We start from the raw sequence: 17,695 nt of genomic DNA on the forward strand, positions 1-17,695 counted from the left end.
TGCTGTTGTTTACCATTATGGTCTATGGATATTGAATTAACAACATTCTGAGATTTAAATTAGATACACAGAGAAATCCTTGGTACATATCCAATGATGAAAATGATGCCACTTCTTCCCTACAAAACCAAAGGTTGTTGTTTTTTAATAAGCTCAACAACAAGTGAAGATTTAAATGTCCTTTGGGATATATGTAGAGGAAACCAGAGTGGGCTGTGAAGGTTATGATGCTTAATGTTTGTGTGATATTGGTATCCTCCAGTAGACCAGTAATTTGAGCCATATGCTTCACTTGGGAACTTGTATTAACAGCGTTCACAATAGAAGGGAGCATTTGGTAAAAAAAAATCATGAAAAAACTTATTCTATCCCTTTAATATGAGAGTTTTTTCAATTTGCTTATATATGTGACTTACTAATGTTTTTTTTTTTTAATCATTTATTGTTGTTTTGTATGTATAAGTTGGTTTTTTACAATTGGTTGAAAAAAATACGAGATCTACCATGATTATTTGAAAACTATGCAAACTCTTTTAAAGAGCTTTGACGCATCATGGCTCCAAGGTTTGTACATGCCGTCAAATTTTACCAAAATGTCGTTTTAACTCATATATGTATATAAAAATAAATAATAGCTTAAAATACATATAAAAATATTAATTATATAAAAAATTGTCGCCTTATGTCACGCCTTACAAACGACGTGGCTCGCCAAGGCTTGGAAAAGTTTGAGGCTTGACATTGCTGCCAAGTCACGTCTTACGTTATTTATAACCTTAATTTTAGCCGAATACAATAAAAGAATAGATTGTTATGTATGATTTAAAGTTTAACTAGTTAGTTTTTTTTTCCCTCTAGAATGGGTAATTATGATTGTGCAAGTAAAATGTTGTATATATGATAGGGTTATTTCCATTAAAGATCCTATATTTTGATTTTTTTTCTTTTTAGACCTAAACTTTTTTCTTTTCCGAAAAAAACCCAATTTTTACATATTATTTGTTATTTCAGGCCCTAACAGGTCACCAACAGATAAATTAGGTATTTTTATTTCATAAAAGACCCAATATTTTGTATTTTTTTTTTCCATTTTAGATCTAAAATGTTTTTTTTTTCAAAATAAACTCTACTTTAAAATTGGTTATAATCTTTAAGACCAAATGTATAAGATACCGCTTCACTATACCGAAAAAGAAAGTATACATTTATACACTAAAAAATGTTATCTAATCTATTATCATTCTAGTGAAAATAACCTAGAAGAATTGCAAAATTTTATTTTTGTCTAAAAAATATAATTAAACTTTATCTTGGATATATATTATATCATTAAACTTGATATATTGTGTATAAAAAATGTTATTATTACCGCTAAAAAAAGTTTTATGTTAATTTGATAATTTTTTTGGTAACATGGATAAATACATAGATAGGAAGAATCTTTTAGCATAATAATCACTTTTTTATTTGTAGAAAAAAATACCGTGTAATTTAACAAATTGTATATAATTTTTTTTAGTTTGTCTATTATACTTATTTGGTGAGTTTGGACATATTTCCCTCTCTCGCTTTTCTATATTATTTTTTTGGCCGAAATTTTTAATCAATTTTTTTAGAACAGTTAACAAACGCATTCACTATCGTATTCTTAAATCAGAGTCATAAAATATTTTGTAGCATTAGCCCATTACTGATATTTTATAATTATATTAAATACATACATAAAAATATTAATCCTAAACATTCGTAATAGTTTTGTTTAGATATATAAGATTCAAGTTTAAGACTTTCTTAAAAAATGTTAACATCACATATAAATACATAAAACTATATTTTGGGAATGAAATCATTTCATCATAAGTTGAAAATCCAAATAACAAGAATGGTACTGCAATTTTCCAAAATGTAAACAAAACATTTTGTTATTATTTATATTACACTTGTGAAAAAAAAATTACACTCAACAACTTCATTGTATGTGTAATGGCTAAAAAAAAATGTTTCATGCATAAAGCAATATGATACCAAAAGATGCAAAAGTTAAATCGTTGTTTATTATTTAAACTAAAAGAATATAATTACGTTTTTTATGCGTTGACGGAATTAAACTACATGAACTTGGTGTAGTGAAGAAATAGCTTTTACAACTATTCTTTTTCTTTTTAATAAATATACGTGGACAAAGAATTGCCCAATCATAAATAAATATAGGCATAATAATTACATTCTTTAAATTGATGTCTATGTTTAAACTAAAAGGATATAATCACTTTTTTTTATGCATGGACGAAGTTAAGTTTCAATAAATCGGTGTAGTTAAAAAGTACCTTATACAACTAGTCTTGAAGGTTGTAACTAATTTTAAAGTTGAGTTTATTTTGAAATAAAAGCATTTTAGGTCTAAATTGGAAAAAAGTACAAAGTGTAGCGTCTTTTATGAAATAAAAATATTTAATTTCCCTTTTGGTGACCTGCTAGGGTCTAAAATAACAAGTAACAGGTAAAGTTGGGTCTTTATCGGAAAAAAAAGTTTTAGGTCTAAAAAGAAAAAAAGTCAGAACATAAGGTCTTTTATGAAAATAACCCTATATGATATTTCTTTCTTGGAGCCTTGTTTTTTAAACTATTGTGAAATAGACTAAATGACCATATTATTTTTATATTACAACAAATCTATTATACACATCGATTTTTAATTTGAGAAGTTAATAGGAAAAATAAAGGAAATAGTTAAAGTTAGTGTCCTAATACATTAAGCTATATTTTACTTTTTGGTTTAATCTAATCCTTTCTAATAAATGAAGGTTTTTTTTTGTCACTTATCACACTCTCATTCAATTTGCCAAATGTCATTTTGTGTTTATTTTGAATAATTTTTTTCTACATGTCATTTTATAAGTTATTCTATTTTATTAAATTCCACATAATATTTTAATATAATAATTGCAATAAATGTAGTAATAAATGGATATCAAATTCATTAATAAACTTACCTTTTAATTTCAAAATTCTCAAAATTAAAACTAATTAGTTTCTTTTATTTATTTAAATTATTTGTTTAAATTTAAAAGATAAAAAATATTTCCATTATAATAATTCATTATTTTTCTTATTTTTCTTATAAATTCAAAGTTCTTAAATATTTTGACATTTATATTTAGTTTTTTTTTAATTAACTCATGTATTATATGGGTCTCACAAGTAGTAAGTCATAAACTCCATATTAACTCAAAAGAAACAACCATATATAGTTGCCAAGACTAACCACTTAACCCATTAAGCTATATTGATAACTACCGTACAATCAAAATATTAAAAACCAAAGTAATGTACATTTATGTTAGAGTTTAAGCACTTCAACAAATGATGACGATTTCACACAAAATAATAATGCAAAGAATAAAAAATAAAAAAAGGTCAATTATGTGGTTCATATGATCAATTAAGTCCACATGGGAACATAAGCGAGAGATATTTATTGCTTCTGTCAAATATTTTTTGATACATTAGGTTAGATTATAAGGGTGAGCATTTAGACCGACCCGACACCGAAAACGGTTTAGGAAAATTTAATGGACCGTAGACTAGACTGAGTAGTTGTATACTGATGTCGATGTCGGTTTTTAGGTTCTTGGATCGATACCACATGTGATGCATATGGTTTTAACTCAATGAATATGTAACTAAAGAGCTTATAACCCAACGGTGTCCTGTATCGTCCTCCCTCCTTGAGGTCGAGGGTCGTCTGGGACATAGATGAAATTAGAAGTAAATTATGAGTAAGGTTAGATTTTCCATTACCAAAAGAAAAAAAAACAAAACTCGATGAATATGTAACCAAAAACATGAGATTACATAATAACGTAAAGTACACACGCTAAACTACATGTTTGGAAAGATATCATGTTAATCCAACTTAAAACGTGTGAGTTATGAAATTTTAAAGAATTTCACAAATTATACGTCATGCATAAATGCTAAAAAAATTAGCTTTGATATCCCATTTTGGGGGATTGTGACCCAATGAATATGTAACCAAAAAAGGTGAAATTACAAACATTCAGCTACACATTGCGAAAGATATCATGTCAATACGATGTAAAAGTGATTTGTTAAGACATTTTACAGAATTTCACATATTACACAATATGTTGGAAAGCTAAAAACATTTCAACCTTGATACCTCGTCTTTGGGGGACTGCAACTTAATGAATATGCAACCAAAAACAGTGAAATTACACCCTAAAAGGATATACAAACTAAGGGGTGAGCATTTAGATCTCTGGATCGGTTTTTTAGAATAGAGCCGGTTACCGGTTCTATGAATCAAGCAAAGTCAGTCCGGGTACAAAATCGGCCGGTCCTACCGGTTCTGGGTAAAAAACCGATTTGGACCGAATTAATAAAAAAAATCTTTAGCAAATCTTTTCTACATATCTCATTCGTTTGAAGTCGGATTAACATACGATTTTTTACAGCATTTAGTGTAAAGCTTGTGCATGATTTTAGATTATAATTTTGTCTTTTTTTGTTTTATATTCAATGACTTTGACTTAAAGTCTGACGAAGTTGGGATATAAAGCTGGAATTTTTCAGCTTTTCAGTTATTTTTTAGACTTTTGTATTTTGTGAAAGTTTTAAAATATTCATAGCTCATTCGTTTGAAGTCGAATTGGCATGTGATTTTTTGCAACGTATAGTTTAAAGTTTGTATACGATTTTAGACTATAACTTTGTCATTTTTGGTTTTATATTTAATGACTTACAATTCCCCAAAGTTGGGATATCAAAGTAGGAGTATTTCAGTTTTTCCATTATTTTTTTAGACAATAATTTTGTCGTTTTTGGGTTTGTATTTGTTTTAAGCTTCATAATAGATAAACTAACTTTCGGTAGGGCTTCAACGAGTTGTATTGTATGCACCTAAAGTTTTATCGGTCCAACGGGTGCATGAACCGGAAAACTCATACTCAGCCTTGGGCCTAGCCCTGGACTCGGTAAACCTCGGTAGGTCCAAGGTCCACTAATTCTGTCAAACCGCTTAGGTCCGATCCAGTCTAGTCCCGTTCGGTCCAAATGCTCACCCCATAATATCAACACTAAACTACATGTTGAGAAAAATATCATGTCAATCCGTCTTAAAAGGAGTGAGTTATGACATTTATTACAAGATATGCAGAAAAGTTGATAACCTTTTAACTTTTATACCCTGTCTCGTCTCATCTTAGGGACGAAATTGGAGGGGACAACCGATGAAAACAATATCACATAGATTAGGATAAAAGATTCGAAAAAGATTTCGCCTCTAAATATTCCTATCCAAAAACTGGAACCGGTAAAAAATGGAGTCGGTATAGTGTAAGACTAAGAACTGATAACTGGCCCGACGATACAAAATGGTACTAGGTGCAGTCTACCGGTGAGGGTACACAAATTCAAAGGGATATAAATACTAATTGGTTGACTAAGATGCAAATAAGGCCAAACCCAGAACCTGACGAAAACTTAAGGTGAATCTTATATAGGAAACCATGCTTGATCTGTCTAGCGTAGAACGAAATGTGAATCAGTATCTACAATGTAACGCCCTGATTCTCAAGTATTAAAATTATGGTTTTAAATTGTCATGATTTCAAGGTCTACTCGATGAGTTGGTTGCCCTGACTCGTCGAGTAGCAGCGGGTTGGTCCACGTGTTAAAGTGGCATACTCGCCGAGTCCAAGAAGGGACTCGACGAGTAGGAGCTGGAGGATGAAACCCTAATTCCTGGGGTTTTCCACTCTATTTAAGGGATCATAAGCCTCCTTCAGCCCCCTTGCACTAGGGGTGAGCATGGTGCGGTTTGGTGCGGTTTTTACACCAAACCGAAACCGAAAACCGAAATTGCGGTTTTTATATCCAGGAAACCGATAGGTGCGGTTTTTGTTGCGGTTCGCTTTTGCGGTTTCGGTTTTTTGGCGGTTTTGGTTATTACCCGCAATATAGAAATGATGTGGTTTTATTTCGATGGTGCGGTTATTTTTATGTTCAACCACAACTTTCAGGTTTTATTTCCTTTATTAAGTTTGACTTTCCCACAACTTCCAGCTTTTTATTTCCTTTACTAAGTTTGACTTTCTTATATGACAACTAGCACTAGATACAACATATAAGCATCAATTCATATTATATCAATATATTCCCTTAAATTTTTTTGAAACTATAACTTGCCAACTTGAACTTGCATCCAAAAGATAATAAAATAGATACAAACACACGATCCAACCACATTTTGAAATTAATAAATTCATTTTAATTCATAACCATTAAGTCATCAACATCTTGGTTTAAACTTCATACAACATAATATCCATCAAAGTTCAAACTTCATCAAAAAGCATAAACATGTTTTAATCACCAACAATAAAACATATAAAATAAACCACCATTAATCATAATCTCCTTGATCCTTGGAAGATTTTTACTTGTCTTCAATCTACATAAATAAATAAAAATATTAGATTATTAGTATATAAATCACTAGTAATAATAATAATAATAATATGAAATCATAACATATGGAAAAAACCTTACCAATTTTTAAACCCGCCATCTTCTCATTAAATTCATCAATTTCTTTACTCTTCATAGCACAACCAAGCTCACGATCTACTGATGAACACCTTATCCAATCTTGTGCACAAATTAGAACTTCTGCGGTGTCGGGGTTAAGTAAACTCCTATACTTATCAATAACTCTGCCACCTGAACTAAATGCCGACTCTGATGCAACTGTCGATATCGGCATAGCCAAAACATGCCTAGCTAAGGTAGACAATATAGGGAATTTTATTGAAACCCTCATCATCAACAATGTTAAACGGTCGATTGTCTTTAATGCACATTTTGGCAAGGGCCAATCTACACTTCTCTTGGCTAAAGGAATGCTTAGCCAAAGACCCACCCGCCTCGGTACCTTTTGGCTTAAAGCTTAATTTTGTTTGTTTCTTTGCATCTTTGTCTTTACCTTCATAAAGGGGGTTGCGCCTACAAGTATTAAATAGATGACCGAGTAATGAGGAGGTTCCATTCTATCTAGTTCCACAAGCTAAAACCTTTTTGCAATGTGTGCATTCTGCTTTTTTGGCGCCTTTAACATATGGAAAATGCTGCCATACAACGGACTGTAACTTAGGTTTTGCATTATTTTCTTCTTCAATATCACCTTCACGTGGGACTTCAACTCCATCTTCTTGTTGATCATCGACATTATTTACACCTTCATTAGTAGCCATGCTGAAATACATATTACGTTAGTACCCAATCTGGTGAAAACATGGTAAGTTGCAAAACAAAAAAAGATTATAATAAAAAAAAATTCTCTTCTTATTTTTTTTAGAAAATGAGAATTATAATAGATAAACCCGTGTGTTGATATTAGATAATAAGATAGAAAAACTGGTTAAGTCTTAAGGAATGGAAATTAACAACTGAAACATGTTGCATGACTGAATGAAAAACAACCATCCTTAAGCCTTAAGGAATGGAAATTAACAAATGAAAGGAACTTGATGCCTTTAGCATTTAGGAATGATCCATTCCATTCCATCTAGCAACACAAACAACCTTTTCAATTCCATAGAATGGACCATTCCATTCCTTAAGTAATCACTTTTCCACATACAAATATGATACAATACAGTAAGATTGTTTTTAACGACAAAAATCATATATTGAACAAAAATAATGACCAATATGTGTAACATTGTAAGTCCTGCTTAATCATGAAAGAGTAATCATTTTTATTGTCAAACAAGAACCAGAGTAACAAAATAACAAGATAAAATACAGGAGATTCGAAGTGTTGGTAACCCCATTGTTGGAAAAGATATGTTCAACCAAATATGTAACAGAGTCGACTAGAAGAACAGAAGAGGAAATTGAAAAAAAAAACTACAAGAATGGTCGAATCCAGAAGAGAAATTTGACAAAAAGACCTTACCTGAGACGAAGATGCTCGATGCTCGAATCCAGAATCGCCAAAATTGAGAGCTTCCTTCCAGAGTTCCAGTCGACGGAGTCGATGCTCGATGGTTGCTCACTTGCTTCAATGGTTCGATTGTTGGCTGCTCTAGTCGCCAGACGCTAAAACGAAGGCTAGGGCTTTTTTGAAAACACAACTTGAATGAAAGAAAAGTTTTGAAAGAACTGGAAGTCTGGATGTGTAGGACTACTTGTAGTATTATGTGATTATATGTATGCGCATTAGTTGTGTTATATGTCGACATATTATGTGGGATAGGTTGAGGTGATACTGCTCCGTGCGGTAACCAACAAACCTGGGAGTATTCCAGACACGAGTTGAGGGAGACTCGTACTGTGGGCTTGGTGGCAATCCAGATGTGAGCTGTGGGCCCAGAAGGCAATCCAGACTCACACTGTGGGCCCAGGGGGTAATCCAGTCTGTAAAGTTGTGGACCCAGTATATGTTGTTATTTGTGTATGTGTTATGTGAAGTGTATCGGTATGTTGGCATTCCAACCCGATGGTTGAGGGCCTGGGGTATTCCATCCCGATTGATGATTGGACCCATAGTATGTTGTTTGTTATTGTATGTGTATTGTTGTGTGTCCATTTGGGGGTGACTCACTAAGCTCTCGGGCTTACAATTTCAGTTTATTGTTTCAGGTTCAACGGATGACCGCGGGAATGCGAATGCGTGACCGTATACTTCCTCGATTTGATGATTATGATTTCTGGGAACTCTGATGTTTAAACTATTTTGAAAACAATCTGTAATAATTGAATGATTTAAAAAGTTTTAAATTAGCTCGAATTTTATGGGTGTTACAAATTGGTATCAGAGTCTTGATTTGAGTGAATTGGAGGAACACTCATGTGAATCCAGTCTCAAATCAAGGAAAGATTTTCAAGATGATTTTCAAAATTAGTAAAAGAGGATGCGAAGTATATGATCAGCTAGAGCCAGTAAGTAGACCCCAAAATACCATATGGTTATTTGATATTATGATATGTTAGAACAGAATGCTAGTACTAAGTTAGGGATCTTCAGGGATTGCATGATAGAATTGTCTGATTACATGATGTATGCTAGCCTAGGGTTTCCTTTATATGAGATTGACATCATTATTATAGTTGTTTAGTGTATGCATCACGGTTATACATAATTAACATCTTATAGCCTGAGAATGTTTGATTTGGCCTTATATTATGTTCTTATCTGATTGGGGCTTAAGGTAGAATTGGATATTCGAAAATCTATAGGGTCCAACGTTATGTATGGCTAGCATACACTAGTGTTACACGGTTGGTGGGAGTTTCATGGATGGGTGGATTGTGTGCGACCGGTAGGTCAGTTGTGAGACAGTTAGCCTTCCTTTAGGAGTGAGGTTGAGCGACCACCAAGTGTATGTATTTTAGGACGTTGTGATGACTGATGATACTTGAGACAAATATGGGTAGGTGTGGTAGGTAGTATGGGCCCGTACTACTGAAAGCACAGGACCCATACGCGTAGCAAGGAAGTCACAATCCCTGGGGTATAGTTGGAAGTTGGTCCCATGTTATGGTATGGATTATTTGAGACGTTTTGAGAACGGATTCGGATCAGGATCGAGAGCTGGCAGCCAGGATAGGCCAGTATTGTCAGAGGACATGTTAGGAAGATTATCCGGGAGGAGGTGATCGAGATCGTTTGGAGACAGATTCAGGAGATGATTGGTTCGTTCAAGACCGCCATGGTTGAGTATTTTGTTGAGCGCCATGCAGCCATTGCTGAGACGGCTGCCGCAGCAGCTTCAACAGCTGTAACGACGGTAGGGAGAGGAGTTGGTTGAGCTTTCCAGTACCGGGACTTGCTACTGGTACATATTCTGATGAGTAGAGGGTTGCAGTTATCTGGGATCAGGAAAATGATCTGTACTCGTTATATTTTCGCGGGTTGAGCAGGAGAGGCTAGCATATGAGTTTCTAGATTTGAGGCTCGGGGGTTTGCTAGAGGCCGGAATGTGAGTCGCAGGGACTCCGGAAAGGAGTGATGATTATGTTCAGCTGGGGTTTTGCAGCTGGAAGTGGAGTGGTTATTTGATGGATTGGGTTGTTGTTTTGTAGGGCAAGGATTGTGCCCTCTCAGTTTTTCGAGCTCGAAGGAGTGAGCAGACTTATGACCCCAGGATCAGGTTGTATTCCAACTCAGGGTCAGTTGGTTGCAAGGATAGGCAACATTATTTTAGCGCAGGTGGGTCGATATGGCATAAGTAATTTGTGAGGTCTGGTTTGCCTTGGATCTCTTGTATCGGACGGTAAGTATTGATTGTGCGGTCTATGACACTTTTTGGATCGTAGATTATGTCTTGGGAGTAGCTGTAGCCCGGTTCAGGACAGGGGCTGTTTCAGTTACTACGGTTTAGCTGTAGACGTTGAGCAGGTAAGTGAGTCGGTGTACGAACCCTGAAGAGAATGATTTTTAGAGCCGAGAGTGGGAAACTTGTTTAGAGCACCTTTGGAAAAGGGGTATTATATGGGAAGTTTGCGGATAGGGTCCCACAAAAGGGTTATTCAGCAGTGTCAGGATTCAGTGGCTTTAGCAACCATTAGTGATAGACGGACAAAAGCACCAAGGAAAGTAGCTCGTCGCCGAGGTATTAGTTGGAGCATCTATCTTTTGGTCTTCAGGACTTGAGTGTGGGGTCACTCAAGCATTAGTGATGGTCGGTTTCACTGGTGTTCAGGAAGTGTTCATCTGGTTCTTAGAAGTGTGTGATCAATTGGGATTGGCTACTAATGGAGCACTACTTAGAAAGAGTTAGTTGTCATCGGATCGATTGTTGGGAAGTGAGAAGGATTTAGAATCCTCCAATTTTCATGTATTATGAAGGCTTAATCAAATCTAAGTGGGGGAGAGCTAGCCCGGGATGCAGAAGCAGGAGAGGTGTCAAAACGGGAATAAGTTTCACAACCCGACAGGGAGAATGGATGCCCAAATGACTGTTTGGTTTGAGGATTGTGTTGATTGAGGGTTCGGTAAAACTCCCCAGCATAAGGAACACGTCTTCTTGGTGCTTGATAACGGAAGTTGGGGAAACAGGTTGGAGTTCTAGTCAGGAATTGAGTTCAGTTCGAGTATTCGGTCGAGGGTGTACTCAACTATGAGGGTTTTTGGATTGAGAGATTAAGGGTTTTTGTTAGCCGCCAGGGCTCGACAGTACTTTTCAGCACGGGTGTGCGGGTTATTTATCATATGTGGTAGACACGCGGGTCAGGGAACAGACCATAGATTTTCGAGAGGGTGAACGATCAACATGAGGCCTAAAGGTTAGGCCGGGGTTAGAGTCCACGGAATGGGTCACGAGTTCGGAACCCCAAGTGGGTGAGAACAGTTTGCATGGGAAGGATCACCAGGAGAGGTGGTCCAGGGAGATGCTCAATAGTTTAGAGCGGTTCAGATAGACTGAAGGTCGGTGGGGCGTACCAGTCAGACATAAGGTTCTGAGAGTGGTTCAGATAGACTGAAGGCCTGGTGAGGCGGTCCAGTAATGCTGAAGACTCTGTATGTGTTTGTAGATCTATGTGCGAGTATTGAGTATGCTGCTATACTATAGCAATCAACAGGTCTGTCCCCAAGTAATTAACATGCTGTTGGAGTAGGTGGAAGACTCCGGTGTATTTTTGATTTGATCGGAAGTTGTTATTAGAGATCGGATGGAGTACAGAGGATCTTGGTGATCTCATCAGTTCGGAGTGCCTCAAAGGATTAATCTTCCTGGATCGGGTAATACTCCAGTTAGGGACTGGGAAGTAGATCTGAATGGGCATTAGTTGTGTTATATGTCGACATATTATGAGGGATGGGTTGAGGTGATACTGCTCCGTGCGGTAACCAACAAACCGGGGAGCATTCCAGATACGAGCAGAGGGAGACTCGTACTGTGGGCTCGGTGGCAATCCAGATGTGAGTTGTGGGCCCGGAAGGCAATTCAGATTCACAATGTGGGCCCAGGGGGTAATTCAGTCTGTAAAGCTGTTGACCCAGTATATGTTGTTATTTGTGTATGTGTTATGTGAAGTGTATCGGTATGTTGGCATTCCAACCCGATGGTTGAAGGCCTAGGGTATTCCATCTCGATGGATGATTGAACTCATAATATGTTGTTTGTTATTGTATGTGTATTGTTGTGTGTCCATTTGGGGGTGACTCAGTAAGCTTTCGGGCTTACAGTTTCAGTTTATTGTTTCAGGTTCAGCAGATGATAGCGGGAAGGCAAAGGCGTGACCGTACACTTTCTCGATTTGATGATTATGATTTCTGGGAACTCTGATGTTTAAACTATTTTGAAAGCAATTTGTAATAATTGAATGATGTTTAAATGATTTAAAAAGTTTTAAATTAGCTCGAATTTTATGGGTGTTACAAATTGGTATCAGAGCCTTGATTTGAGTGAATTAGAGGAACACTCGTGTGAATACCATACGGTTATTTGATATTGTGATATGTTAGAACAGAATGCTAGTACTAAGGGGGTGTTTGGCTTAGCTTTTGAATGGCCAAAAGTTCTTTTAGAAAAAGATCATAGGCGAAAGATGTTTGACAAAAAACTTCTAAAAGCTACTTTTGGATTTTGCAAAGAAGGAAAATCAACTTTTTGGAAAAGTCAGGAAATCCTGAATTTTTGTAACTTTTTCAAAAAGATCTTTTGGCCTCTAAAAAGCTAAACCAAACACCCCCTAAGCTAGGGATCTTTAGGGATTGCATGATAGAATTGTCTGATTACATGATGTATGCTAGCCTAGGGTTTCCTTTATATGAGATTGACATCATTATTATAGTTGTTTAGTGTATGCATCACGATTATACATAATTAAGATCTTATAACCTGAGAATGTTTGATTTGGCCTTATATATATTGTTCTTATCTGATTGGGGCTTAGTGTAGGATTGGATATTCGAAAGTCTATAGGGTCCAACGTTATGCATGTCTAGCATATACTTGTGTTACACGGTTGGTGGAAGTTTCATGGATGGGTGGATTGTGTGGGACCGGTAGGTTAGTTGTGAGACAGTTAGCCTTTCATGGATGTGTATTGTTGTGTGTATGAGTATTTTGGGGGCGACTCACTAAGCTCTCGGGCTTACAGTTTCAGTTTATTGTTTCAGGTTCAGCGGATGACCGCGGGAAGGGGAAGACGTGACCGTACACTTCCTCGATTGATGATTATGATTTCTAGAAACTTTGATATTTAAACTATTTTGAAAACAAATTGTAATAATTGAATTGTTTTTAAATGATTTAAAAAGTTTTAAAATGGCTCGAATTTTATGGGTGTTACATACAACTTTACAATTTATAATAGATCTAAAAGTCTTGCTTAATAAGGAAATATAATTCAACCAAGTTGTACATAGATTCAAAGAAAGCGAAGAAAAACACTAAGCCAAAATTAGGTCAAAATTACAGCTAAGAGACTCTCAAGAAAAAATATAAAATACCAACCATAATTCAGAAAACGACATATAAGTATAACTAACTATATATAGTTAATCACTAAAGCATTTGAAAGGTGGTATGATGGTATAAAACGAAATTACTTGGTATAGCGTTGACCCTTTGCTGAAAATGAGGTTGGCCAGGCACTCTATGCAATTCAAACATGAACACCAACTTCCCTTCTGAACCTCTTTTTTGTGTACAATGCTCCACGGTGTACAATCCATCATACACAAACACATTGTTGTTGTTTCCAACTCCAAAAACTTTCCTAATCACCCTAACAGGATTTTTCTCAATCATACTGTTCTTCAAAGCAAGATTACCTCTTTCAAGTTTTTGATCATCAGGCGGCGGCACCTGTGGCTTATACCCAAAGCACCCGCCCCCACCACCACCTTCACCACAATAAGTAAGCACATCACAAGATTGACTTTCGTTTGAGTAACGATGAGAGTTAACTATACTTATAGCAAGATTCTTCTCATTAATGCTTGTGTAATCTATACCACAATGTGGTTGACAATGAAGACCTACTATATGAAGCTGTGACCTAAATCGGAACATGTCGCCAGGTTGGACACCGAGGATTTCACCTAATGTCTTGTCAACATTCATCCATTTTAGCTTTTGTTTGACTATCTTTGCAGCCTCCATGGGTAGTATCCAAATAGCTCTCTTTTCTCCCTTTTGTTTTGATCCGTTATCTTGTAATAACTGAGTGTAAATTGTTTCAAACAAGATCATTGTCTCACGGATCTTTTCACGTCTAATTTGTTCATTTCGTGATCCGATAAAGTTGGTGTCTTTTGCTTTTGGGGCATTATCGTCATTTGAAGATGGGATCCTAGGATCCCAAAATTTGACTTTACCAGTTGACCTTGAACCAAAAGGTTTGCTGATCCCTGATTCTTTAGATTTGAAGCTATTGCGTTTGGTATTCTCCAAACGATGACAACACTCCATTGACTTTGAGTCAACATTGTCTAATTTCTTGAAAGGCTTCCTTTCTTGCATGATTCCACAAATAGGATGTTGTTCCATGGGATTCCCAAATTTCACTTTACCAGAAGGTCTTGAGCCAAAAGAAGGTTTCTTGAACCCTAATCCTTCAGGTTTAAAGCAGCTATTGAGTTTATTATCTTCAAAAGGCTGAGATTTCACCATCTTATCCTTACCATGGGAGGTCACGTTCTCAATGTTTGATTCAACATTATCTAATTTCTTCAATGGATTCTTCTCTACTTTACTCGCAAGAGAATCCAATAAGATTCCACAATCAGGAGGGAAATCACGGACTGCCTCTGCTCCTCTGATCTTATGAGGGGGATACTTCCGCATCACCATTTTAGTTTTTCTGAATTCGTCAAGTTTACAGTCATCAGAATCACCAAACGGCCGTTTTGTGGATATGACAGGCTGAGGTATCTTCTCCGGGCACGCCATTTTTAGGTTGAAGCTTCAGTTTGAGGCTAAGTTCATAAAAAAAAAAAAAAAAAATTGAACTAAAAGAAGATTCTGTAATAAGTAATCGATATTTTTAGAAAAAGATTGCGTTTAAACTTCAAACAAAGAAGAAAGAAATCCTATGTCTGCAACTGTAGATATACTAACAACCTAAAACACGATTAAGAGGGTAAAATTAATCAATACAGCCGTTGGTAATCATTATACGAAGATGTAACCGCTGGCTCTCATAGATAAACTAATTATTTTAAATCTTAAATACGATTTACGCAATTACACTCATCATAAATGCTCTTAAAATCTCTAATAAGCAAGAACGAGTGGAATTATACACAAAAGGTGTATTCTACTATTCATCAAATGGGTACATGAACAATACAAAAGATTAAACAAGAAATCCATGAAGATTCGGCAAGACTACAAAGATACTTGAAACGAAGATAAATAAATCACTTAAAAACAGAGGAAATCAGCCGAAATTCTTACTAGGGTTTGGGGGAAGCAGTAGAGCAAACGGTTATATTTCGAGGAGGAGATACGGGGGAGAGGGAGAGTGTATGGGTTGCAAGTTTTGAAAGTCGGCGGCTTTTTGTATTTATTCTACCGAATTATATATATATATATATATATATATATATATATATATATATATATATATATATATATATATATATATATATATATATATATATATATATATATATATATATATATATATATATATATATATTTATTGTGATTTTTTATTTATCGAAAACCAAAACAAACGGCTTAAGCAAATTAACAAAACACTATGATAAGCCGATTATCATCGTTCATGTATTATCAACAACAAAACTTAACTTACAAGAAAAAAATTTACCTTTCGATTTTGATAAATAATGACTAGGGTTCAAAGTAAAACATGAGCATTGTACCTCTTAGCAAACAAGAAACCTTCTATTTGAAACCCTAACGGTTTTAGGGTTCCAAAGGTTTATTATTTTCTATAACCCTACCTCTACCGCTTTATATAGAAGATGAAATCCAAAAGATTCCTTATTTGAATTTAAAAGATTTCTTATTTAAATTTAAAAGATAACTATTAATTATATAATTTATATAAATTTTTTTATATAATTATCCATTAGTTATAAATAATTAATATAATTTTCTAGTATAATTAATTAATCTCACTTATTGATTAATAAATATTTATTAACATTTTAAATAATAAATCAATCTCTATACTAATAAAAAAAATAGTTCTTTTGTCATGTGTCATCATCATATTAGACCTCTTAATTAATGTGTTGCCACTTGTCAATATATTAGTTCTCCATTTTAAATTTTTTAAATATCCTCATTAATGTGATGTTATTTGTCAATATATTTATTCTCTATTTTAAAATTTAAATTTTAAATTTTATATTAATGTTTTCATTAATTCACAAATAAAAAATATTTAATATATATTAAAAATGAATTTTACATATTTATTTCAATCAACGATTATAATTTCGCATAACTAAAAAAAATCTCTTAAATTAATAATTTATTTTAAATAATTGATTAATAATTTTGAATTTTTACTATAAAAGTTTAATTAATTTTATAACCGTGGTTCCCACGGGTTATAAACTAGTTGATTAATAAATATTTATTAACATTATATCATTAACATGTTGTGACAACGAACATATTTCAAACGGAATGCTACTTTTCATGTCATGACATTATTATAGTCGCACTCACATTTACACATGGTATGTATTTTTGATAAGTATTAAGACCATCTGAACCATATGCACATTTAGTCCTATGTAAGTGATCGAATGTAACGAACGCGAATTCGGGCTATATATTTTAAAGATTTAAATTATAAATAAATGTTTTAACGAACAATTAAATCCTTGAATAAGATAATTATAAATAAATAAATAAAATTTCATACACGATACGAGTTATATAAATGATATTTATATATTACGCACATGTTTTATGGACAAATATTATGGGCTTATAGTATATGTACAAAATATTATTATAGTCTTAACAAAAGTCATAGTAGTAGTGATGATGATTATGTGGGTATAAAGAACGTTCAAATCTGACTTTGTATAAGGAAGTGATGGTTTATCAAAGTTTCACCTTTAACCCAATACGAAGATGTCTGCCATAAAAGTAAATCGGAGATAGATTGCTTTTTAGCCAAAGTAATGTAAAGGAAAGTCGAAGTCCTTGCAAAAACGAGATCATTCATAACAAGTACGCCTAAATCTGACTTTGTATGAGACAGTTATAATTTTCTGTAACAACATAGTGATGGGTTTTTAGCCATATGAACATTTCTATGTGCACATGCAAACCCTAATGCTTGGATCTAGGTTTCTCTAATTGAACATGTATTGAATCCAAGACTTCTAATGGCTAATAGAGTATAATAACAATAAGAAATCAGAATTAGAAGTTTACCTTGAATCACTTGTTTGATCTTCTTGTCCTTGGAGCTTTAGAGTCACAATTGTCACTCCTCTAATGGCTTACAAACACCAACTAGCAAGAGGATGATTTGAGAGAGAGGAGAGGGGATCAAAATCGGCCAGGGTTTCTTTCTAAAGCACAAGTGCCGATTTCCTTAACCCTTGGGGTCTATTTATACTTGTAAGGCTCCCAGGGTTTCACCCTTAAACCCTAATTGGATAACTTAGGCCCTAAGCAATCCAATACCCTAATTGATAAGCCTTTGGACGAATTCTAAGCCT

At 34.5% G+C, this 17,695-nt stretch overlaps 1 protein-coding gene across 3 annotated transcripts; it reads right to left on the reverse strand.

The window, feature by feature from the left end:
- Window positions 1-6,269: 6,269 nt before the first annotated feature.
- LOC111905851 (histone-lysine N-methyltransferase, H3 lysine-9 specific SUVH6) lies at window positions 6,270-15,543 on the reverse strand. 3 transcript variants are annotated; one of them, XM_052766965.1, is made up of 4 exons: window positions 15,438-15,543; window positions 7,982-14,956; window positions 6,574-7,275; window positions 6,270-6,475 (listed from the first exon to the last, which is right to left on the reverse strand). In XM_052766965.1, the coding sequence occupies exon 2, from the start codon at window positions 14,928-14,930 to the stop codon at window positions 13,542-13,544; it is 1,389 nt and encodes a 462-aa protein (XP_052622925.1). In that variant the 5' UTR covers window positions 14,931-14,956; window positions 15,438-15,543; the 3' UTR covers window positions 6,270-6,475; window positions 6,574-7,275; window positions 7,982-13,541. The 3 variants fall into 3 exon arrangements, with proteins under 3 accessions (XP_052622925.1, XP_052622927.1, XP_052622926.1); XM_052766967.1 differs by having other exon boundaries at window positions 7,982-14,593; window positions 14,663-15,518; XM_052766966.1 differs by having other exon boundaries at window positions 7,982-15,520.
- Between the last annotated feature and the right edge of the window lie 2,152 nt (window positions 15,544-17,695).

This window comes from Lactuca sativa, chromosome 8 (genome assembly GCF_002870075.4).
Source record: "Lactuca sativa cultivar Salinas chromosome 8, Lsat_Salinas_v11, whole genome shotgun sequence".
NCBI classification, from domain to species: domain Eukaryota; kingdom Viridiplantae; phylum Streptophyta; class Magnoliopsida; order Asterales; family Asteraceae; genus Lactuca; species Lactuca sativa.